This window comes from Dreissena polymorpha, chromosome 9, assembly GCF_020536995.1.
Source record: "Dreissena polymorpha isolate Duluth1 chromosome 9, UMN_Dpol_1.0, whole genome shotgun sequence".
Lineage (NCBI taxonomy): Eukaryota > Metazoa > Mollusca > Bivalvia > Myida > Dreissenidae > Dreissena > Dreissena polymorpha.
Window position 1 is genome coordinate 61,842,905 of NC_068363.1, and position 27,665 is coordinate 61,870,569.

General features: G+C 35.8%; 1 protein-coding gene across 1 annotated transcript in view; it reads right to left on the reverse strand.

The window, feature by feature from the left end:
* LOC127846425 (uncharacterized) overlaps nucleotides 1–27,665 on the reverse strand; it is a 105,258-nt gene that overhangs the window by 62,341 nt on the left and 15,252 nt on the right. The window contains exons 8-9 of the mRNA XM_052377650.1: nucleotides 26,460–27,627; nucleotides 26,064–26,298 (exon numbers count right to left, since the gene is read on the reverse strand). Of these exons, the coding sequence (XP_052233610.1) occupies nucleotides 26,064–26,298; nucleotides 26,460–27,627 (1,403 nt within the window). The remainder of the gene's footprint in view (nucleotides 1–26,063; nucleotides 26,299–26,459; nucleotides 27,628–27,665) is intronic.

The following is a 27,665-nucleotide window of genomic DNA, read 5'->3' on the forward strand; positions in this document are numbered from 1 at the left end:
CATAATCCCCGAATAATACGGCAAATTCGTTAAGTAATAAAAGTTAATCCTCGTGTAACCAGGGACTTACCTTTACGTAACCGCTTCCTATTGTCAAGTTCTTCAAACGGCCATACATAGTATCCTTTAAATAATACAGTCCACAAACTTCAGTGTCGGGTCCGCTGTCAGAATACTCAACAAACCGGCATCCCTCTTTGCATAACCTCAAACACGCGATTAGATTCGACGCATATTTGGTTACTTTGTCCTCATATGTTACTGAAAACGTTGAAGACTTCTCAAATTTTTCTAGATCTAACATTGTTGAATAAGCACTTCTGGTAATGAAAAGAGCTAGAACGGCCACTTTGACAAGTTTTCCGCCTATCATTTTTGATTGCTTTGCCATCATGGGATCGCACTAACCGACGCGCAGCAATAAATGATTTGTTTTCAGTGATGGTATATATAGTTCTAAATAATTATTGATTGAATATATGCTTTGACTCAACCTAGCAGAAAATTAAAAGCACTACTTTTCATCAAGTTTCAATGCTATGTTCGATGTAAGCAAACGCCATAGTATGATTCGATTGTTCAAATACAATTGCTATTTGTTATATGTGCATTAAAATTTCATTGAAAAGTTACTATTTTAGCTCGAAAATTTGCCAAAGCGTTATTTAATCAAACTCACGTAATACAATGTCATATACAATTGTGACAGCTGATTTATTTGTACAGATGAGTGCACTGCGTTTATGTGTGTTTGTTGGATCGGGTTAATATAATAAGAGAAAACAGAAATCGCAGATATGTAAATAAAAGGTAGAGTGGTTTTGAAAGGGTATAATATGGTGTAACATATTTTTGTGATGACTAAAAGAATATGAAGTTCTATGCATGAAAGCAAACATTATATAAATGCCTGTTTCTTTACACAGATCTGGAAACCCTTTTATCATAAAAATATTTAGTAACATGAGAAAAGTTAGTTTAGTTTAAACCTATTTATTTTAGCGCGATTGCATCAAAAGACTTATAAAAGGCTTATAGAATCGCTCCTTTGTCCGTTTCCTGTTCTTTGTGTCTTGTGGGGAAGATCTAGAGAACGCTTCCCGAGAGTTGGATCGAACCCGTGACCTCCCGATCGCTAGGCGGACACAAGGTCCATTACGCAAAAGAAAAGTTAAATGCATTATTAACTTAAAGTCAATACAAGTCAATGCAAATATTCGATACAATCGGTGTTGGCATTGGCATGATTATACTCGCAAATCCATCGATACCATTTTTAATTTTTTTCATTTGCAAAGGCAGAGCTGTTTGTGATTGCGCCATTGTTTAATGTTTAATGCAACCAATAAATACCTTTAAAAAGACGTATGGCGTCTGTTATAATCACAATATAGAAACAAAGTTTGACTAGTTATACTTAAAGCAACATCCAATATAACCAAATATTCTTATTTAAAAAGTCATTCAATAAAAGTTCACGCTCCCGACATACCATAATAAATATATAAGTGCATGTATTTATAAGGTTTTTAGAGACAGTTATAGAATTTACTGAATACATTAAGCAAATTATGCCATATCATACTTTTCATAGGAATAAATACGAATGAAATATCCGTTTATGGCAAAACTGTCTTTACTAAAACATATCTGTTCGAAGAACACACGCGTCTAAATATTTGCCATATTCTTTTTGCCTTTATTTTATTATCCCCACGCTTTTAAAAGCGTGGGCATTTTGTATTTATCTCCGCTTTCTGTCTGTCCGTACTGGCCACTATCTCCTTCTACACTGTAATCACTAAAACCTTGAAACTTATACACATGGTATCTATCAGCATATGTGAGACGGTGACGGCGACGGAATTTGGATCTGACCCCTGGGTCAAAAGTTATGGGTAAATAAATGGGTAAAATTGGTAAAAAAAAAACTCATTTTACTAACAACCTGCGACGCACAGGATAATAACTTTTGACCCAGGGGTCAAATCAAAATTCCAAATAGTTCACCGTCGAACATATGCTCATAGCTACCATGGGTGCAGAACCACGCCCACCCAAAAGTTTGTTTTAACATTACTTCTTCATTTATTCACCAGTTGACTTCAAATTCATACTGCACATCTCTTATGACAACACGGTCTATCTCGACCATCCATGTCCACATTACCCTCCCCGGGGCCCCACCAACATAGGCCTTGCCCACCCGAAATTGCCTTTTAATATAACATCTATGCGACGTGTGGATGCGCGTCGGCATCTGCCGCGCCATTTTTCTAGTTTAATATGTAAAGGATATGTATTAAATGATGGTTTCGCAAGTCATCGTGATAATTTTGAGATTGACTCGATTGACTTGCCGTTCGCAATATACTAGACCATTGGTCCTATATGGACTTTCTAACGGACGTCATTTATAGGAGGTTAATAATATGATAAAATAGTTAAATGTATAATTTAGGAAGAATCTTTTCGTGAGTATAACGTAAACGATTCATCAAAACTTCAAATCGTCGCTTCATATAGAGGCATAGGGGTAGTTAGGGGTTGCTCATTTTATAACATTAAAACACTGGTATTGTTTAAATTTAGAGGTCAATGAAAAATGTTAAATATTTTCAGTAAAAAACATTCAATGAAAAATAAGCCTTCAAGATTAAGGCTCGATATATATATCGGTTTAGAAACTTTAATCATGTTCAGAGATGAGCCGTTTGCCATTAATCCCGAAAATGATACGTTGCTTAATTTTTGGAGGAAATCTTTCAAATTAGCCAGTGCAATCTTAGGAATTATTCCTTTGGGTGTATTTGCAGGAAATTTCTCAAAATTTCCATTGGCGGTTGATAAAGGTCAAAACCATCGTTAGACAAAACAATACTGTTTTAAAGATAATCGGTGTATGCTATTATAATACTAGACACAATTTAGGTAAATTTAAATCGAACACAAATATTACAAGACAAAACTGGATTTTAACACGACGGTAAGTGGTGCTTTATTTCAAATAACTTTAGTAAACAAGTTTTCTTAAGAAATTTTACTAGTGCATAAATGACAGATTTTATGCTGCTTATGGCATTGTAAAATAAATCAGAAATATTTTTATTTAATAAGCATGTGTTCTTGTTAAAAAAAATCCATTCTTACTGCATTCATAATACACGGCAAGGTTTCCTGAACGTGAAAGTTTGTCACCGATTTCAGACGTATTCAAGGACTTATTCCTATGCCTTAAGGTATCGGCACAGACTGCAAGAAAAACTGTCTTTTATGCACCATGGAATTTTGCAAATGTATTTAAATAACTTGAGATATTTGCAAAAATAAAGTTCTTAACGGTGTGATTACATTCTGCCCAGCCCGTGTGTAGACCCCTTCGTTTCGTTTATTTCAAAATGCACATTTTCACAATATGTGAATAGAATGAGCAAATACAGTTAATAAAACATAATAACATAGTCACATCATTTACAGGAAACAACGGTAAATTACAACGCTCAGGAGGACAAGGTGAAAATATAAAACATGCAGAATTATAAAGTGACAAAACTTTGTTATGTTTAATAGTTCTTTTGGTCCAAAATTACAAATAATAAGGTGTTGACTTGCAAGAGGTCACACTTTATTTTACCTATGGTTAGTGAGTTCTTTGTTAACCTAGTATAATCCTCATGTATTTTAGGTCACTATATACCAACAGATTTCCTTAACAAACTCAATGTTAAACCAACAACTTCAACGAAAAATAAAGTCAAACTTTTGCGCGTAGACACCCTAATAACCATACATTTTCTTCAAGAGCATTCCAAGCCGAATTGATTTAAACAATAAAAAAGATAGGTCATGTAGTATGTAGTATGTAAAGAACTCGACGCGAATCAACGGTCACTGTTTTAAGGCCATCTTTTTACCGGCTTTTCTCCAGTTGATGATGGTCTCCCGCCATCTGTCAAAGTCTCATGTAGTCTCCAACCAAAAAACACTGAATTTGTAGTATACAACAATGTTTTCCCTACCACATGCTCACAGAAATATTCAAAAATAAAGTCATTGCAAGTGCCCATCGAGAGAATTATGTGTCTTCAAATCAATTACGTTCCATTTTTGGAGGGTATAAATTGAACACCAAAAGTATTTAGTATACTGTAACCATCATGTGATTTTACACGTGTGTAACAGTTTAGTAAAATGGGGATTTGATAATTTAATTCACGTATTTAGTAACTTAGGGGAATAATTATCCCCACGCGTTTTGAAAAGAGTGGGTATAATAAGTTTATCTCCGCCGTCCGTCTGTCTGTCTGTCCGTCCGTCCTGGTCACTATCTCCTCCTACACTATAAGCACAATAACCTTGAAACTTACACACATGGTAACTATGAGCATATGTGAGACCCTGCACTATATATATATATATATATATATATATATATATATATATATATATATATATATATATATATATATATATATATATATTGTATTGGGTTTATTTCCCTATTGTGCTGTCTTAGCATATAATAAGACTGCACGGGGGTAACATGTAAGACCTTTATAAGTTTGGGTATTTGTTTATTTACACATTTGCATATTTATTTGAAAACCCCTATCAAAACGAAACATAGGAATTTCAAATGCTGTTTAATTTATGTATTTCATCTAAAGTATTTTATGATTTTATTGCAAAATTGTGGTTCTCGCTTGATGCAAGCGAGAAAATATTTATTTTATTTGGGTTTGTATAGTACTGTCTGTCAATATATTTTGTTCTTTCTGTTAAAAACATTGCACATTTGAATAGGTAGTGGAATTCATCACCTAATTCCTCGCATCAGGGACATTTTCTGTCATGTACCTGTATGTTTTGCCATCTTCCGGTTTCAATAGGTAGTGTGTGATTCCTAGTAAAGAAGGCAATCAGGTTTTGAGCAAGTATATGAGGTAATACCTTTATGTATTTTCCTTGCGTAAAAGTTTGTGTTATAATTTTGTATGTATTTGTGTCAGGAGTTCTGTTTAGATCAGCCGTCCAGTTCCGGATATAAATATCTTTCAGTTTTACTGCCAGTGATTTAATAAGCCATTTGCCATTAATTAATGATTGGCTGTACCATACTTCTGAATAGCCATGGTTACATAGTATTGTTTGTATGTTTTCCATCCAAGGGGACTTTAATAAGTTTTTGGAGTGTAGGTCTAAGAGTAAGTGATATATCTTTGAAGACAGTTTTAACGTTTCAGATGAGTCCGTGTTATCTATAAGGCGAGTCCAGAATGCAATAGATTTCTTTTGCATATCAATTTTCATAGGTGTGAGGCCAGTATCTCCATATATCATATGAAGGTGTAGAGCTTTTTAAGTTGAATATATATTTTAGGAAGTTGAGCTGCACTCTTTCGATTATATCTACGTTCCCTATTCGCCATATCTCACTGGCATATAGAAGTATTGGTTTTATGTTTTTTTCAAAAAGATCTATTTGCAGGTCATAAGGTAATGATAGCGCTTTTATCTTGCGGAGAATGGCAAACATGGCCTTAGTGGCTTGTCCAGCAATATATTTTTTGGTTTTGACAAATGAACCGGTTTTTGTGAAGTATATGCCTAGATATCTATACTCATTTACAGTTTCAATCTCCGCATTTCCAATTTTGAATTTATGTGTACCTTTTCTGCTTGGGTTACCTTTTCCAATGATCATTATTTGGGTCTTGTTTAAATTAATTTTAAGTTTCCAGTTATCACAAAATTATTTGAAATTATTAAGTGCGTTTAGAAGATCTGAGGGATCATCACTGAATATTACTGCGTCGTCTGCATAGAGTAGTAGGAATATTGTCAAGTATATTTGCAGACCTTGGACAGATATTTCATTATTAAGTCCATTCATCCCACACGAGTATAGGTATTGAATCAGATCATTAAGGAAGATATTAGATAGGAAAGGGCTCGAGTTTTCGCCCTGTCGTACTCCGACCAGGCAATCAAAGAAAGCAGTTTGTCCTTGGTTTGTTATTACTTGTGATTTTATATTATTATACATGCTGGTTATTATTTTAAAACATTTACCGTTTATTTTCTCACTTTGTAGTTTCTGCCAGAGGCCTTGTCTCCAGACAGAGTCGAAGGCTTGTTTAATGTTATATCAATAAGTGTTTTGAGTATAAAAATGTTATCTGTAGTTGAGAGTTTATTGCGGAAGCCAGCCTGGGTTTCGTTTATTAGATCATGTTTTTCTGAAAATTTGTTCAATCTGTTGCTTAGAATGCATGTGAAGAGCTTGCCAAAACAGCTTAACAGTGAGATTGACCTGTAGCGTTCTGTAAGAGTGGTGTTTCCCTTGTTTTTATATATGGGTTTTATTCGGCCAATCGTCCAGTTTTCTGGGATAAATCCGCTGTCAAATATTCCATTGAATAATTTGACATATATGGGCAACATGGTTGTAATAGTTGATTTTATATGTTAATTAACTATATTGTCGGCCCCAGGAGATTTGTTGTTTTTTAAGCTGTTTTATGGCCTTGGTTGTTTCCTCGGGGGTAGTGGGTAAATTAATATCGTAATTGTTTTGTAGATTCATGTTCCGGGTTAATTTGTTGCTCCAGTGTATTTTAATATTCTTTGCTTTCCGAATTAATTTATTTAAAGAAGGTGTAGAGATCATTTTATGTTGCTTCAGTTTGGTTATTTTTACTTTGTGTAGAGTTATTTATTGTTTTCCAGTATAGTTTTGGATTTTTATCTTTTAATATTCTTAATTTTGATTTTTTTGAAGTATTATATTTGTTAAATGATGATTCCAGTGTGTTTTGTATTCTTTGCTGATTTTGTTGCGATTGCTTTTAAAATAGGGTGTTTTATGTCTGTTATACATTTTCTGGCAAAGTGGTTTTTATTTCTTATATTAAGACATGTGAATGATGTGATGTTGAACCACGTTTTTTAAGTGTCTGTGTGTTTTGCTTATAAGTCTGGTTATTTTTGTTTTTATGTTTAATTGTACCAAGGGATTGATGTGAGCATTTAACGAATAGTTGGGTTATGTCGTTTACGATGCTATTCGTGTTATTTTGGTGGATGTTTTTGTTCTCGATAAGCTGGTCTATTCTGTTTTCTATTTGGATAGCAGTTGTAGTACTAAGTATCAAAGTTTTCATTAAAAGTTTCTGCTTTGGAGCCGTCCCATAGTCGGGTTTTTGTTATGGAGATATTGTTTTACGTGTTATTGCACTTTCTTATTTGAGAACTTTTTGTTTTAATTTCAAGTGTTATTGATGAGAGAACATCTGAGTATAATTCACAAAAGTCTTGGATTTCATAATTAATAATATCCCTTAGTACACTGGCTGTGCATAATGCATAATCAACAGTGCTAGAGTTTCTATATGTTAAGCGTGTGGTTTTATTTTTATCACTGCCAATTCTACAATTAAGTATAAAGAAGTGACTATGTTTACAGAATTCAATCATTTTAGTGCCGTTATTGTTTGCATTAAGGTCTACAATTTTTCTGTCAAGCGGTATTTGATAATCTTCAAATGTTTTTAATATGTTAGATTGTTCATTTGCAACATCTTCTAGTTCAAATAAGTCAGTTATAAAACTATCAGTTAAAGAGTAGTCACTAAGTCTACCGCATCTTAAGTTAAAATCCCCTAACAACACAAACTCTTTGCAATCAAGATTCTATCTAAAAATTTCGTTTTGAATGGAAAAGTATGAATCTTCGACAGATAATCCTGTGCCTGTTAGGGGAATATACACTATACTACATTTTAGATCGTTATGATTTTGGGGGTCACATTATAATTTCCCTGAGATTGTAAACAATTTGATCAGGTCAGATTCCCTTTTGTCGTCAAATTTTATAAATGGGCTGAACAATTCTTTAACAATGACAGCCATTCCACCTGATTTATATCTTGATAAATCCTTTCTATGAAATATATGTACATTAAACCTGGTACATTTATAGTATCAGAAATATCAGTTTTTGTCTTCTCCTGAAGACTAATTATGTCAAATTTGTTAATACATGATACAAATTCGGGGCATAAAAGACGAGCCGATAAACCACAGACATTCAATGACAAAACGTGTAAAGAAGTCTTCTTCCAACATGTAGACTTTTGTAAAATATATTACTTTTGTAAAATATATTGCTGATTGTTATTAGTATTGTCTGTGATCTCATTTGCGTTTTTTCCTGCGTTTTCCTATTCTTGACTGGCTTGACTGTCACTTTGTTTCAGTTCTGCGCCACTGTTCGTGTCTACGACTGCAATGTCGCTGTAGTTGGCGATTGTTGGCGTATGATCAGGAGTCAGGTTTGGGGGCTGCATCGCTTCTGTGAGTATGGGGCTGGAGATTGGTTCCTGTGATGAGTTTATATTACGGTTTTCTGTATCGAGATCGTCAATTTCGCTGTCACTCGAGACATAATAGTGTTGTTTTTTAACTGGTTTTCGCTATCGATGTTGCCTTCTTTTTTCCCGCGTGTTTAAATTAGCGAGTTGAGGTCCCTCCGCTAGCTGGTGTGCTTAGTTCATTGAACTTGTTTTGAGTTGTAATGAGTGAATTATCAATTCGTTGTTGATAGCTGTAGCGGCGGTAGAACGTCCTGCTCCAGTGATTTTCGTCGAGTGCATGGGTATTGGTTTGCTGTGTACTGGTGCTTGTTTGGTTCCCGCTTCCTCTATTTTGATTGCTTGCATGTGTCATCGTGGTTAAGTCACCTCTGTTAAAACTGTTTGTTTGTTGTGGAATGTACGGTTTACCGTTTACAAAAAGCCTATCTCTCACAAGAACAACTTTGTTGTCTGTGTGTTTTCGTCGGCTATTGCGTAGAGAGGTCGTCGCTTGTCTTCCATTTCCTTTGGATATTGATCTTTGACCCAGTAATCCGAATTTGAGAGTTTTTGCTGTCCAGCATGTTTGATCATCTCTTTTTCTTTGTAGTATGTGAATTTCACTATTATTGGTCGAGGGCGGGCATGGTATCTTCCCAATCTATAGGCCCGATCAATTGATATTGGACGGTCAATGGAAAGTTCTTTGTTTATGAAGTTTTTTATTATATGCCCACAGTTTTCTCCTTCTATTGCGTAGTTTTTGGCCTCTTTGATTCCGCAAAACAAGATGTTCCCGCGCTTGCCACGTCATTGTACGTCTGTTACACGTTCTTCAGTATGATTTAGTTTGGTTGTTACTTCATCGTGTGCGCAATGCAACCTACTGATTTCTTGTTCTACGTTAGAAAGGTGCTTTTCAAAGTCGTTGTTATTTCCTTTTATGTCGTCGCACATATCACTGTATTGTTGTATTGATAAGTCATATTCTTCCAGTTCTGCGCTTAGTGTTTTAACGTCAGTTTGGAGCGATTTGACATTTGTGTTCGCGTTTTCCATTTTGCGCTTTAAGTCCGGAATTTCTGAGACTGTGTGCCCTAATTGCGTTAACTTTTCTGTCTGGGATACAATAAGGGTTTCTATTGATTGTCATCGGTTTGTATGCATGTCCAACGTTGATTGTATTCTTGTCATCTGGTTTAAAGCCCACGGCGGAAAACTATTACTATTACTGTCCGTCGTTTGAACCGAGGTGAAGTACGGATTATGTATCGTTGTTGATTGTGCACCATTTTGAAAAGTCCCGTTATGATGATTATGCTGAGGTTGACCGAGCATTGGATAGACTGCTGGAGGGCACATAATGCTGTGCATTGTATGTCCTTATTCTTGACACTGCCGAGTGCTTGTAGCCCCATGGCTGTTTTCCATATGACAATTTAGATTTTGATCAGTGAAAAGTGAAGGGTTCCCATACAAAATTTCCCTCGTTTGTCCTAAGATCTCCGTAGTATTTATCGTATTATTCAATGTTTGTGTTACGTCCATCTTTGTTGTACTCTTTGTAGGGCATGGTTTGTACCTTTGTTTTTGTTGTTCTTGGGCATATAAGCGAACGAACGTGCACGTCTTGTGACAAATACGTTTCCTATACACTAACCGTCGCTTATGTAGTTTTAAGTTTATACAAGATTGTGTGCACTAATTTATTTAGTACTTAAGTAATAATGTAATTAGCCACAAACCAGTTCTGTTGCGCTTTTTTTGTTTGAACTTGGTTGCACTGTTGACCTTTTCCAAAGAGGTGAGGTATAGTCCGCTAAAATATTTTCACTTTTTTTTACACCGTTTGCTGTTCCGATTGAGTCACTCACATATTATGCGTAATGGGTAAAATTACCTAGTCCTATGTTTTACTTAAGATCACTATTTAATGAACATATTCCGCGTCTTATCCGTTATTATTCTTTTTTATTTGAGCACTTTGAAAAAAAAACACCACTGTACCCGCAATTAGTCACGTGACCCTGAAAACCCCGTTGATTATGCACCCTGGTATTAGCTGACCTTACGACCCGTCAAGCTTAGTTTAGCAGAAAACATTTACAGTAGTATCGATTAGAACTGCGCATATTTGATCAACAAAGCAGACTATTTTTGAGGGTGTTTTAATTAAATTGAAGCCTTTCCGATTTGTTATGGTAAGCTAACGACATTTATAAGAACAGATGAATGTTCTTATATATGTATTTTTGTGCATAACTTAACAATTTCTGATAAAAAAATAGGTCGTATTAGGGAGAAAAAATATTGTTACTTTTATATTTTGTGGTCGCATAAAATACGGTCAGAGATATAGATCTTATAATCCAATCGACATTCTTAACTATAACAGCAGTGACCGCTTTCAAGAACATTCAACAAATTGGTTAAAACCGTCGTGTTTTGCCTGCCATCCTGTACAAAACGATTGAAACACCACTGACAACAATATCAAAAAGTGAGTCCCCACCCCTTATCCACCCATCCGCACCCTACACGTTCGTTCCTCTCGGTTAAATGATCTATATATGCTGGTATTGTCAATACAATATATACAATGCATATATATTGGACAAAATATTTATCAGGAGTGGTTTGGGTCGGAGATGGGGTTATTGGTTACGGCTTAAAGATCTGAGTAATAGTGCTAAGTCAGCACATTTTCCCGAAACCCAGGATTTTGACCCGTGTTGAACGTTGTCCAATGAAATGATGAGAAGTTTTCCAAACAATAGGCCCGAATGAATAATTCAAATCTTCGCATGTGTTAAATACATTCATTGGCCAGAATAAAAACGTTCCGTTTCCTTTTGAACAGGTATCAAGTGATGCGTTGAAATACTGCTTGACGATCATTTTGTTTAGTATACAGGGGGCATGCGTATACGGGAGATGACCATATTTAAGTGAATTTAGTTTGAACTTACCTCCAAGATGACGTCGTTTTCGTGTTTGTCGTGAAGGAGTAGCGGATAGTTTCACCCAGTAAGCCACTTTATATTTCTTTCGGCTCTACAGTGTTTGCGCATTCCTCGTTTTTTGTGTTTTAAGCTCGTAGATGTCGGATACAAATTTATTGAAGAAAAACCGGCCACAAATCTGTTGTCTATTTACGTGACGTTCGAGAAATTGGATGAACAAATATCATTTTCTCTTATAATGCACATTATTGACCCACGTGACAATAAAATATAACTAAAATCACGATTTTTTCATTTTCCGTTTCATCTCTGATAACTAATTTATTTATTTTGTTTACACCCCCATTTTTTTTAACTGACTTCCTTTTAAGCACAGTTTGGCTCATTTTGTAACCCGACTCCTAATTCCAAATTAAAAACATCTCTTTCATATGTTAACAGTTTTTACACGAAATAACTGTCGTAAAAGGATTAGCAAACTGGCAAATGTCGGTTGCAGGAAATATTTTCAGACAGGCTGACGTCACACATGTGTTGCTAAATATTTAAAAAAAATGCCTTCTTTCATGGGTGCTATACTATTTCGGTAGTTTTGTCTCACTTACATAGTGACATCTACTTTATAAATATCAATAATCAATAGTATTTATTATTTGAAAAAATAATACCATAATCGGACGCCTTAGAACATAGATTCACTTTTAGTGACTATTTCGTTCATTTCACAAAGTATTTATATACAAATCATAATGTTTACGTCGAAAAAAAACCCCAGTTTTATGCAACACAATGAATAATGAAAACGGTTTCAAAATGCAACGCCATTTGAAGAACTAAGCTTTAAATGGCAGTTAATGAGGTACGCCCTTTTTCGGCGAATACCATCAATCAAGGGCATCCAACAAGTATATTGAAATACATTAACAATACAATTTCTCACATCAATTATTTAATCTATCCGTTTAAACAATTTGAAATGCGCGTATTGGGATGAAACATGACATCACTCTATATCAATTAACTATTCCAGCGCGATTGCATCTTTTGAAAAGAACAATACATACAGGTCATTATTAACGTTTTTAACGTATTTCTGTTTTCTTTACCCGCTTTCTTTCTTTCGGAATGATGTTGTCTTTATCGAACATACTTTTTTAAAGAATCGCATTGATGTACATTTTACTGAAAACCTGGATATTCCTATTTTAAAGGCGGAAGTACTGTGTAACAGTGTGTGCCTTAATAATGAATCGAGTTGTTCATAATTGTATCCCGGCGAAACCGATTCACGGCTAGCAGAATAGAGGACATATTCTCATATTTATCTTTTGTACATGAGTGAGTATTCAGGGTAACTATCAATACACTTCACAGAAATATGTTACTGCCACTCACTAATACATTACATTGCCAGCGTAAATTACTAATGTTCACACCCCTCACGCATTGTAATTACTTTTTCACCGGTATTAAGGGAGCAATAAACAGTATCAACTATATAACAAATATACACAGTCATACAGTTTATTAAGTCATTGATTATATTAAATAATTATATTAATTAATATTGTATACATCGATAAATAAATAAAGTTTGTGCTGACGTGTTAATAGAACACTCATGCCAAGTTCATGGGTCTGTAAACGTTTCATTGAAGTAAGCAAGATTTTATATAATAGGGCACTATTATAAGATATTATTTCTCTCTTTCATATCCATATGTAGGTTATACATTTAGAAAATAAAATTTTGACATTAAATCCGCACTCGCCAAAACCCCTTGACATCATCTACGTCAGACGAACTCTCACACAGATAATCTGGAATTGTGTATTTTAAACTCAACTATTTTATATGCGATAATTATTCATTAGTACTTAAAGTCTCTATCAATATCGGCCCGACTCTCGATACCACACAGAAGACTAGCAAATACCAGTAAACAGTACATTTCGTCTCGGTTTACTGAAGTACATCAATATATTTGCAAATAAAAAGGACAATCATTTAATCGTGCGATTTTTTTCCACACACTGATCCCAAATTTAATATCGTATGAGTCAGTATTATACAGTAGAAAAAATGGATGAGAGTATAAAATAATACAAAAATACATGTATAGTGCAGCTATTAAAACAATGTAATGTGGTAAGAATGTCATACATTGTATGCAAAATTTTTATACCAATATAAGCAAACTAAAATCAAAACTAAAGCATACGCGTACAAATGCAAAAACATACACACGTAACACCAGAAACTTTATTTGGAAGAATAGCTAGTTATACAGACGAAATACTTTTGTTATATAATGAATTTTGTTTTGTACATCGACGACAACCCTGTACTGTATGTGCAAACTATTCGTACAAACAGCTCGTCAACAACGGGAGAAACCAACGTGAATGACGGAATGATGACTTCATAGACATGTTTACTAAGATGTGCCACATCTGCAATATCGGTGTGCCCGTCACGAGAGCCAATGATTAGGCCATAGCGATGTGGAATATCAGGGTCTGTATTGAAGACGTCCGCCCAGTCAAGAAGAAGGGTGTCATTAATACGAGTTATACTTGCAGGATTGCCTGAAATGATCAAATATATCTACATATTGCTACCATATTCCGTATTCTCATATGTACATTAAAAGAACCAAAAAACTGTGTCGACTTTATAGCTGATTGATTATGAATGATTATGTATACAACACGAAGTCCTTGAAAAAGACACATTAATGTGAGACCCTTTGTACTTTTGTATGACAAATTTAACATAAACTCACCGGTGAGAGGCGGTGCGAGGTTGTGTACTTGTATCAAAGTGGTGATGCTTTCACTTGTGAATTGTCCAACATTTACAGCCTTAATTTCAGCAGTAATTATGGTGTTTGACTTCAGGTCCAAGTGTTGGATGCTAAGCATATTTTTTAAAGGAATATTTGTCCAGTCATGTAGAAGCGTGCCGTTTTCATGAATTCGGTATGCATAAGACATAATTTCAGAAATATCCCCAACTTTGCTCCATTCCAAAAGCAAACACGTATTATTTGTCTGTACTGGAAATCCATTCAAACCGACGAAATCACTTGCTATCTGTTGCTCATTCATTGGTAAATATTGAACAGTAGCAGAGGACATATCGGGAGGTTGCAGGAACACAGTCACAGGTTCAGAAACCACAGTTGTACAGAGGTGTGCGTTATTATAGCACTTGATTGTCACATAGACTTTGGAGTTATGCGCTTGCTTAACGTCATCGGCGAAACAGGACCGCAAAGTTTGGGAATCAAAACTAGACATAATGTCGTCCAGAAATGGCGCGTGACCTATGTGTAAATAAAAAATCAAACGTATAATAAGCAATTATATTCAGAACAAATATTATAATCACAATAAAAGGGTATTTACACTGCAGGATCATGTACAGGAGAGACAGTGTTCCCATTAGTAAAATGTCATATCAAACGAAATCTTAGGCTAACAAGGTAAGATTGTATGTTTAATGTAAAGCTACCTAATGCGCATGTGCAGAACTTTACGTCCGATTCAAGGTCTTCTACTTTCCACACTGTGCTAATCCGGACATGGTCATGTGTTTCCGGAACATTTGTTTCCTCTACAATAATGCGTGTCTCTAACGAAGTAACGATAGGTGACGTTTGATCGATAACTGTTGGAGAACTCAGCCGGAAAACACTGGTAAGGCCTGCGTGATTTTCAGCTACCATAGTAATAAATAGAGGTGTATTATGCCTGAATGATGTACGGATCAAGAAGTTGTTTTTCCTTGTGTGAACGGCCATAAATGGCTGGAGCTCTAAGCCACCCTCTGTTGTTCCTGCACCGAGTTTAATCTGGAATGTTTTAATTTATACATTCAATTTGTTTATACAGAAAAATTTACTTGTCGAACGATTACATGAGATGTATTTATTGTACGAAACAAGAAGGTAACTTTAACGCAACAAAATATACATAAAATACTTAATTACCATTTTCAGATTGCTTTCTTGGTCATCGATATTCCAAAATACAGCTACAGCAAACGGGTCGATTTGGCGTGCAACCAATTCCGCGGTGTCAGATATGGTCAATTTTTTGCATACCATAATAGCCATGTTTCTGAATGGATTGCTAGATATGTTTTTGCTCAAATCAATTGTGATGCTTGATTGGCCGGTTGCGGGTGATATAAACGAGTAGATAATTTCGTTCATGCTGTCAATACGTCTACCTAAAGGAACATGCCGCACACTAGTATTTATGTAGATGAAAGTGTATATTTCGTTTTGAATGCCTGTAATGTTTCCTTGAATATAATATAATTTCCCTTCAAACAAATTATGCTGTACAGACATTGATTGTATCCCATTCGTGTGTGAGATTGTCCACTTGTCTTCAAGGCGCTCGGTAGACTCACACTCGTAACCTGTTGGTGGCGATGTGTCAATAGTCATTTTTGGAGACGTCACAAACTCACTCTGATGCCCAGCAGCGTCTTCTGCTTTAACGATTCCAATGTAACTTTTGCCATTATGAAGAGTCAGGTTGCTAAATGTATGTTGCGTTTGGAGTCCTACATCTGTATATCGTAAATCAGGCTCTTTAAGAGAATTACTCTCTGAAAATGCAACTAAATAACGCTGTATTCCAGAAAAGTGATCTTGAAATCCGTGCCATGAAAACATGAAAGTATTTGATGAACTTTGAAACTCTAAATTATTATGGTTCATACTGTTAAAAACTATCCCTTTCTGGGGTTTATCTTTGTCTACAATAAATCCATCGGAACTTTTCACAAGATGTAGACCAACATTATTCACAGCATAAACCGTTACAAAATATCGAGTTCCATGCTGCAGAAGTATGTCCTTTAAAGTTATATTCGTAGCCAGACCCACATCCCGTATACTGTATGTGTCGTCTCCTGCAAAACAGTACACCGAGCAAGTGAAAATTCTTATTGGACCAACTATAATTTTGATTATTACATTATTAATGGGACATTTTATCCGCGCATATTTATAAATTATTACACAATTCACTTGCAGTATATCTTACTTTCTGGTGCAGTTCCAACGCTGATACTGTAATGATGAATGCCGCTTTGCAAGTCGCTAAATACTCCTTTCCAACATATAGTAATATTATCAGTCCACTGTAGAAAGTCCTCATCCTTTATACATGATGCCCCTTCCATGATGAATTTCCCACGGTTTATGATTGGAGGGGTAAGATCAATTATAACTGGAGACGAGCTAAAAACTGCGAAAGTGGTCGGCCCATACCAGACCTTTAAATACACTACATACTTCTCATCGTGCAAGAACGATTTATTTATTGGAAGGCAGTGAACGAATTCCCATCGTAGTCCTATGTCATGCCATGGAGTTTCAGATTGTACGTCGAATAACCCCTCGCCAACAACATGTTCGTACATTCCAATACTCCATTCAAATCTTTCGACGGTATTATTCAATTTTCCGCTTTTGTTTAGAGCCCAATGCCCGGCAAGACAAGCGGATGAAGCGGATATACTAAGACTCTGATGTTTCAGACCAGCAGAAACAGTGAATGTCGGCCGATCATCTAACAGCGCTTCAGTGTTTGATATATCCATGCATTCTAAAATTGTATTCGAATCTACGCATGGTCTTCCAACTATTGCGCATGTGCAATCATTGTTGCAGAAATGCACAACGCATGAATGTTTTTCTATTTCTAATGGCCCCCAGTCGTTTTCAAATTCATGAGAAGAGGAACTCTGCAGTACGTTCACAGAAACTCTAGCAACGGAACTATTCAAGCCAACATTATTTTGAGCCCATAGCGAGAAGATTATTTTTTCATTCGGTAGCAATTGTTCTGTTAGGAAAATCGATGTTTGAATTTCTCTGCCATGTCCATCATTTTGGATAGTAACGACGCCATTTGAAAGTTCTTGGCCGCTGTATTTTCTGGACATTGTTATATAATACACCTCAATATCTGATTCCTGGTCATAAAAACCATACCACGTTAAAGAAACATTTGTTATGGTAATTCCCCTATTATCGCGGAATTTTTTCCAAGTCATCGGAGCCTTAAACCCACCCAAATGCGGTGGTGTTGAATCTACAAGGAGGTCGGGAGTGCGGCTTGAGGAGCAATGTCCTGCAGCATTGCAGCCTGTCACAATTGCATAATACGAATCTCCATCGTGTAGCCAATTGTTTCCATCCAAAGCAATTGTTACTTGCCGTTCAGAACCTAACACAAGATGCTCCATAGGTGTGTGGCCCTCGTGGTGTGTTTTTAAGGCAATTTCATGCCGAACCACTGGACTTTCGTCATCATCAAACATCCATTCCAAGCGAATAATTGACTTTTCCCATTGACCGCTTTTGGCTTGCACGGCGTTGTAATCCAAAATAAATTTTGGAAGTAAGGTAATGTATGGCGGCGTATCGTCAACAAACCATGAGTCTGAATCTTTTGAAGCGTTCAATCCAGCATTGTTTATTGCAATGACAGTTGTAACAAGAGGAGTGTTCACAGGAAGGGTAATATTGGTCTTCAAAACACTCGAATGAAGAAGTGCATTGAATCGTTCAACAATATCACAGTGTCCGGTTTCCGATGAAATGCAGACTTCAAAATGAGCAATGTCCGATTTTGGATCCCCAAAACCATGCCATCGTATATTAATCGACGAACTAGGAAAACAAACTTACACTACTAGTATGTGTGCAATTTAGAAATCTAGTTATTTAAATGTGATTTCAAACCATTCAAAGATCCTTGCAATTATAGACAAAATAAATACAAATACTGATTTCTTAATCATATGGATTATGTATTAAAAATCAGATAAATATTTAAAAATCGCAACTCAAACGTTTTAAACCAAGCACAATAACACAAAGGAAATAAAGTTAATTTATATTTTGTTTAATTAATTGTGCATACAAAAATAACTTACGTTTAACTTACATTTGGCCAACGTATCTGTTGTTACCTTCCACGCCAACGTAAACCACGCCTGTTGTGGGTGGAGAATTGTCCAACGTGATACCATCAGATGTTCTAATTGTGCATAGGTTTACATTGTTACAAGCTTCAACCGTAACAAAATATGTTTTGCCAGCCACAAACTTGGCTTTCCAAGATACTTCTGCAAACAAACAAAATATTCATGACATCATTTGTTTACGATGGCTAATTGTTACCATTTGGTTTTGGCGTGTTGCAGGGAGTTCGTTTTGGCGTGTTCTCTAGTTGACGAAGTTAAACCCCCTCTCACATACTAGAATGATTCGGCAGAAGGTAGGCATTGTAATTGTGAAAGCACGACGAATGAAAATAAACATGAGCTATGAAGAACCTCACCTGTCGTAAGTTCAACATGAGTCATGATTCTTTCGTTGTCATCATAAGGTACTGTTCCAAGGCCCACTCTGTAAAATGCGAGTCCACTTTCCGAGTCATAGAAGTCTTTCCAGTTTGCACTTATAACGGTCACGTCTTGTTGATAATCCGAATCCTTAAAAATTATTTCTTAAATGTGTTTTTAATTTATCATTAGCAAAGAATACACAATACATATATCAAAACTGCCATTTCATATAATCAATAGTTAAGTGTGATTAACATGCTTTATGTAAAGAGGTAAAATAATACATTTTAACATTGCGATTTTTACTCACTGTCCTTGTATATGTGTGCTTCATGTCGACTAGAAAAACTAAGAAGATTAAAATTAAAACAAAATTCTGATGCCGGCCACGACACCATGGTGTAAGAAACAATTATCAATTTTAGGTCATGGTATAAGATTTTTTCCGAAAAGAACCAATTATTCTCGATATTTGATACGAAAAACGTAATTTTATTTACATAACCCTAAACTACCAAATACCTTTACTTTACTTAGGCCATCAAGCACATGTCCATTCGTCGGTGGCGTCTGGTCAATAATCAGTAACTGGTTAACTGGTGTTGAAACAAGGCCAGCTCGGTTCACAGCCTCAACAACAACAAACGACAGCACATTACAATTAAGAAGGCAATCAACTGTTTATTCCTTACTGAATTTTCGTGGCAAAATAATGTTTATTATGTGATTGTTGTTTGTAAAGGGCATATTTCAGTTTTTGTACCACGATATGATGAACTTTTTTTAGACTTAAAAAAACTAATACAAATAACCACTATTTAGCGTTAAACAACACACTTAAAAAAATCAATAAACACAGTACTCAAATGGCATATTCCAGGCAACAATAATAACAACAGTTATAAGCAGTTTTATATGAGCAGGAAAACTGAACAAAACTCAAAACAATAACACATACAGAGTGTATCATGAATATTTTTAAAGGTTTTGGTTATACATACCAGTGTAGTCAAGAAGATCTTATGTCCGTTGTGTAAATCATAATCGTCAAGGTTCCATTCCACCGTGTTTTCATATACCTTTGTCAGAGGTATTATATCCGTGAATCCTTCTTTCGAACCAAGGCCAACTTGAAAATAACCTATACCACTTTCGGGATCATAGAAACTGTCGAAGCGGATAGTAATAAACATCGTGCCAACATAGACGCTTGAATGCAAGTTATCCAGAATGATAGCACGTCCATTTATTGGGGGCGTTGTATCAATAGTCAGCTTCAAAGATTCACTCACAGTGGAGAAGCCGGCATAGTCTGTACCTGTCGGAGTTTACAAAAACATGTGCGTGTAGCTGAAGACGTTTTATAAGTGATAAGGTAATGTCGTCGATGTAATTGAAGAAGCAAAAGTAGGGAACAAACGAGGCACACGAGTAGTAGGAGAAGTTAATTGTAAACGAAGAAACAAAAGTTGTTTATGAAATGTACCAGTATACACTGTACGTATGTATAATGTCCTATATTCACACTCGTTTGTGTTTACGCACTTGTTTCTCAAATGAAATGGCAAACTTAATTTAACAAGATTCTAATTCGAAAAGAATTGGTTTCATTATCATGCTACGTTCCCAGTGTTGTGCCATTCGAAATTAGCGACACGATTGGCAAAACTGTATTGATACAGTAGTATTTTTTTAAGTGCTGAGGCTAAGCTAACATATGATAGTTGCCCGTAGATTACGATATTCTGCTTTGATCTCGATTACAATCTGTTCGCGATTTGACTTTTACTGGTGCCATAATCTGAAAAGTCTGGTATCCAGTTCAGATACGATAACATACGACCCGATTGGACTGATTCGATATATTCCAGGATTAGGTCTCGATTCGACACGATCACCACGACCGAATTCCCTGTAATATTATATTCTTGTACACGGTTATGCATTAACCTTAATGTAGCAATAATCTATGTGCTCCTTTACGACTATGTTTGCGATGTATTTCTATATTTAATCAACAGCTTTCACGGTGAGAGGCAAAACTGATCCGAACGATATAAATGCAGCCCGATTGCAATTCGACCTCACGTTTGCTTAAGTTCGGAAAAGATTGTAACAGAGCGTGACGTTGTTTTTTCTTTGCATCAGATCGACTGCGATGATCACGATGTGAAAGTACGCATAGCTAGAATAGACCGCGCTATTTAAAGAAACAAGACATTTTGATACGATGATCCCGATTTACAATTGTTCGCAGTTGATCGAATTAATCATGGTTTGAACCTTTACAACATTTAAGAAACTAACACGATTAAAGATCTGAAAATACCCGATAGGATCTTATAAGAACGCCATGATCAATTTACGATGAAGGTCACGATTTCAATCTAGGCGCTCATTGTAATTGATAGAACGTAGAATAACCGTACTTGAATATATTCGTGCATAAAGGTCAATGTCAGGTGATGCTGGCGAGTTGCTTTTGTACTCGATGTTAAAAATGTACATTTACCTGTGACTGTCGCATACACCATACTTCCTTCAGTCCATTCTGGGAGTCTAAGGACAGCTAACGATTCATATCCCGGCTTCGTGCTGCTTGCAATATCGTCTGAACCTGGTCTTGTACCTGCATGGCGAAAAAAATGGAACATATTACGGTATAACGGATTTGCTAATTTTTAACATTTCCTTTAAAATATTTTGTTTAATCTCAAACATTGTTTCAATGATGAAAAGAACGTAATACAAATACCTATTGCAATGTAATAATTCTTCAGTTTTCCTTGATAGCCTAACACGCTCGCATCAACATTATCATCAAAACCATTCCACGTAACGACGATATTGCGAGGGTTTGTGATGTAACGATTGTGATGGTTTATTTGTATCTCTCCCTTCGAGGGCGGTGCATCATCAAGTATAAAACCATTGCTACATGAGGATATTTCTGCCAAATATTCTTCGGAGAATTCTCTCTGGATTGCAATATCATCAGACTGAGCACATATATAGTAGAATGTATTCATATTGATGTCATTATGCTTGAATTCAACAAATCCAGTATTGGTTGTGAAGAAGGCATGACAATAGCTGTAAGTATCACACACGCTTGGAACACGTCGTACGGTCATAAGGTACCAGGTGACATTTCGATTAGAAGCGTAAAGCATGGCGCCAGCGATGGATGAATTCGCGAAGCCGAAATCGAGTTCTGCATTGTGAAGAAAACTGTAGTGCTTTCCAATATCCAAACTTTCCAAGAGCTGTCAAGGAAACGGATAAAAATAGTGTCTTCAATTAAATCAGGTATTACGTTTAATAGTGTGTTTTCACATAATGTGGTGAATACTGTTTGATAATTAATGTACAATATGGCATTATGTCAGATTTAACAACTCAAGGACTTAAGAAAGGAAAGTCTCACACCTACTCAACAATATATTTATTATGATATATTACGGACCATCACGTTGATTTACTGCTGCATACAGATATAACATACACTTAAAGAATAATTAGACAATCATTTTTATTAAGGTGTCTGTTAATCGGAAACACTATATAAAAAGTTAAGTATGCGATGCAATTAACAAAATGGAACAAACGAGTGGCACTTTTTTTCAAATAAAAAATATTCGGTATATCTTCGTATAAAAAGCCCTTAGGTACATAACACATTCTGACTTGCAAATAGCTACTATTGATAGCTGTATCAATGGTTAGGACGAACATAACACGTCATGGTTATGTGATAAAAACTCAAATAAATGGTGGTCATGAATGAAGTACTTCTGTATACATGTAATTTCGATTATTAGAACATGCAATGTTATTTTTGTTTACATTAAGTTAACAAGACAGACACACTGATTAAATAACAGCATAAAACGTTATTGTGATGTGTGCGGCGGTTAAATTTGAGGGTTATCGTCCTGACGTGAAAATATGCAAAACGTTGATAAAATTATTTTCAAGAAAAGTACATGTCTGTAATTATGAGAAAGTGTCATGTTCCGATACGCAATATTAATTAACGAGCATTTCATGTCAGGAAGTTATTACAATCGCTCAGTATAGATGAAAAAGCTGATTTCTTTGCTGTTATAGAATACTTATATTCATAAAAAACATATAATCTCATTCGTTTCTTTAAAAGAACCACTTACATTTTTTGCATCATACCAACTTGAGTCCGAAGCATCGAAATCATAGACGGCGGTTAGCGAGTACGCGCCTAGATCCTGGTTCATGGCCTTAACGCACAAATGCTTGAATGTCCAGTCAGAGAAAATGTGCGAACACACAAGAATGACATGGCATGCCCGTGAATTGGCAGACTGACGCAACGTTTAACCTAAAATGAAATTTAGAACTAATTGTCGTCATTATTGTGGTATTGTTAATGCATATAAAAATTACGATATCAATCAGGAAAGCTTTTTTAATATTTATTTAAACATTATTTGGTGTTTGGGATTTAAGCTACATACCTTGTTGTTTGATGCATTAGCGATTACATTTTCCCATTTTAGTAATTGGTCATTTCCTTCTTCATCACGACTTAATGTCCATTGATAAAATGCTGGTTTGAAATCATCGTTCATGAGATCCCAGGATACTTTCAATTCTAGGCAGCCATATATCTCATTCGTTTTCAACACAGCACTGAGGCCCATAGCATGCGGCACAGAAAGTTCAACAGTAAAAGGTTTGGACTGAATAAAATCAAGACATCTGCTGTTTGAGCACACTTTTACACAGGCAACATATTCTTTTTGCTCTTTGATTTCAACATTATGTAGTGTTGTGCTCATTGTCCACACGGGCGTCTGGAATGGCATTATAGGATTCAGTACTTTAAGGTTGACATTTGGGACTTCCGCAATTGCCACAGAATACTGAAGCCGTGAGTCGCTATCAATACTGTCTATTTTCCAACTCAAATCAATTCGATTCGTCATTTGAATTATATCATCACGTGGACATTGGTTGATTTTTAAACGCAGTGAAGATTTTGTAGCATTCACAAAAGTAACATTAAGATACGGATTCTCAGTAAAAGGTGTTAAAAAATAACACTGATCGCCACTATCAAGTAAACCGTCATAATAACCGGTTGAAAATGGAAACAATCACGACCAACACGAATTTTCATTGTCTTCTGTAGAATATCCTTATTGTAGATTCTTAAACCGTTTGATACCGCTATATTGGAACCCCCTGTACCGTTAACCCTTACCAAAAACACAAGGTGTGAGTTTGCTTTAATTGACTTTGAATTAAGGCAATACATGTTTGTGCCTTTTTGAACGTTACCGAAAGCTAAAATATTGTCAGACTCCCCAATTGTTCCTATGCCTGCTTCAAACGAAACATGTTCAGTATGTGAAAAGCCGGTCCAACTGGCACACATGACATTTTCAGTGAAGTGAATATCAACGTCATCTGAAAACACATCTGCATTTTCTGGATCAAGATCTACGATAATGCCATGCCCAGGCGGATATATTGAGGGCACAATGAATTCCGATGTCATAGCAGTCGCAGAATGACCAGCATTATTGTAGACATGCACCATCAGGTAAAATGGCAACTCATAGCCGACGTCTTGGTAATGAAGATTTGTAATTGGATATTTGATACATCCGCCAGAGAAGGGAGGGCAAGGTTCAGAAGTTTCCAATCGCCATTCCAGGAGTGGACTGACAGCGTTCTCGCCATGGACTATTTATACAAAAGAAAAAATAGACTTTTATATGATTTCCATTTTCCTGTAGAATATACTCTTTATACTATTTAAAATTAACCTTCATAGCCAATTGGAGTTTACTTCATATTTAATATTCTAAGAAAATAAACTTGAATATAATTGTAAAAACTCATGTTCATGTAAAAAAAAACATATATAGTTATATTTTTCACACATACACTGAAAAGTTGAATTGATAGATACTCGGTGAAACACCGAGGTTAGCATTCATAAAGACAAACTTTTAAACAGTTTCACTTTATTTATACAATTCAGTTACTTCATCGCCTTAACGACTCTGCTATATTTTAAATGTATTAAGCAAATATTACAAAGATAAAGTATTGTTTCCATGCAAATATTGCTATAATCATCGCATTAACATATACAATATTCAAAAAGATTTGGAAATATATCAGTTTATTTCAAATTTTCAAGATAACTTTATATAAACATCTTGAACATTTGAAATTAACTGATATGTTTACATTTCAACGAAAACAATAATATGAACGTTCACTTACGGAACTGAAATACTATCTGATTGATTGGTCCCGTCTGTTCTTCATCAAAGAATGTGCCTGCTTCCCAACCAAATACAACCTTCTCCCCATCTATCGATACGTTCGGAATGCTTCGCCACAATGGAGGTGTCATATCGATTAGAATGGGTCCAAGTGTTGCTACACTGGTAATACCGGCTTTATTCACTGCTTTAATGAAAATGTAAAATAGTTCAGTGGATCCTATTGCCTCATGTTGATGTCTAAAATTCAGTTTCCTGTCAGATGACTTGTAATCTAATATATTGGGATATTCTCTTTCAGTTGGATCGCTTCCAAATCCAACATAAAAGTCTTCTATCTGGCTGTTTCCGTTCTCAATATCCCACTGCATAAAGATGTAATCATTAGGAAGAAAAATCACAGTTTGGTCTGTGTATAGGTTAAGTGTTTTACAAAGAAATTCCGCTGTGTCTGAATTAGTGCTTGCGGCTAACTTCGTTTGAAGATAATCTGCAATGGGTGATATCGTTGAATTTGTTGTACAGATACTCGAACAAGCAGTGTTGTTAAAAAACGGTTGTTTATCCATATGTGCCGTCAGTAAGTAGGGCATGCCATTTATGCATGTAATCGTTTCAGACCATGTCGCATGTTGTAATGTCACGTTTCTTATTTGCGGTGGGGTCAAATCTCTCGTGATGCCATCGGAACATGCTGGCTCGGAGGCTTCGATAGCATTGTTGATTGCAACTACAGTAACAAATCTTTTACCAGTGAAATTTGCGAACAATCGAATGGATGTTTCAGTGTTTGGCAATTCGAAATATAGGGCGTCATGAGACGAATTTAAAAAATCGTTTGTTTTAAAGCAACGCTGTGCAAGTCCAATTTTATAAAATTTTATTCCGCTTTCATGGTCGATGAATCCATGCCAGTGTACAAGGAATGAATCTTCACTTGTGTAATCTATATCGACGCTGTCAACAGGACCTGAAATCCACAAGAATAAAAAAAATTATTTCTAAAAATTGTATTTCTCGTGATTAGTATTTATACTTAATCCACGTATATGTAAAAGTAACATGTTCATTGCACAAAATGGTAACGTACCTTCATAGACCACGCCTTTTTCTGGAGGCGAATCGTCAACAAGTATATCGATGCGTTCTGTTGTCGATAGCATAGCTTGGTTTGTTACCGTTAAGGTAAAGTAATAATTCCTGTTGTGATCCCCATTGTGTTTGTTCAGTCCAATAAGTGAATTAAGTTGTATTGTATAGAGGTTTACCTCGCAATAACCCACGGCTGGACAGTAACACATGTTGGAATCGTGTGGACAACTTTTCTACGAACAGACAATAAATAAGGTTAGGTATGGTTGAAGGGTAGTGAACATGTTCAAGTAAGATCAATCAACCTATCATCATATAAAAAGCACACGGATGCAATACGGTCAGTAGCAATACATACATATACAGCATGTGAGTTCAATCAAAATATACTTACATTTTGTGTTCGGCCTATAGATGTATGACCTCTTGTAAGTTCTGTTGATGTATCGGCGATCCCAAATAGCCACTCTATCGTGTGCAGTCCACTATGTGGATCTAATGCTTCAAATGATAGTGTCATTGTCGATAAATCGATGTCGCTATGCACGTACAACATTTTATACCTGTCCTTTGTTAACCATATATTGTTGATATGTGGATTAGTACTATCAATATGCAACGTTCTAGATTCATTGATTGTGTTGTTCATAATGTCAACTGGTCTTATGGTAAACGTATATGACTGGCCATCAGAAATAGCAGGTGTTACACAGTAACTTTGGTTTTGAAAATTAGAAACAGGATGTTCTAGAGAAACTTCACCATCACTGTTATTCCAGGATACATAATATGCCATTATTCCGTGTACATTCGGAGTGCCGCTTACTGGAAGTGAACCAGTATTTTGGTCATAAATTCCACTTATATGTCCGTGTGGATCAGACTCAATTTCCTTTAACAGGTTATTATTATAATAAAACATATTGACAAAGTGGTCTGTCCATGTAAGACATATGTTGTTATGGTTTGTTTGCCATTGAAATTGTGTAGCTGGAGAAGCAGTGCTAAATATGAACGGTTTTTCGTTCCATGTTTCTATATAGCTCGTACCGTCAACTAACATAAAACGTCTAGCCTGTTTCACATTATCTGCCACATCTTTTACTTCCAATGTTATACAGTATAAGCGTGGTGCGGTAACTGTCAGATTCAAGTCAATGTGTTGAATGTTATAGCCAACTTTTTGTGACAAAACGTTTTTGTTATAGTCAACCTTCAATGGCCCCTTTGATGGCGGTACTTCATTCACTGTTATTTGAAAGCTCTCCACTGACGAAGCTTGGGTTGTTTCTCCCCCGTTTGGAATTGGATCAACCCAACCAATAAAATCGACTCTGGTTAATGGAATTCGGGTTATTCTTTGGTGCAGCCTGAGTGGTTCTGATGTGCACGATCCTAATTGTGAGCAGTGCTCTGGGGCAGCATTATCATACCTGTAGCAAAGTGTGCGGCTGTGTGCTACTTTCGTGTAAGGCACATAGTCTGATATTAAATGGTCTGTCCCTCTTGTATCAATGCTCTTTAGGTATCCCCCAGCCTTTGATATGAACTCCACGCATAATCTGTAAAGTGCAAAAAAAGTTGATGTTATATATGAACA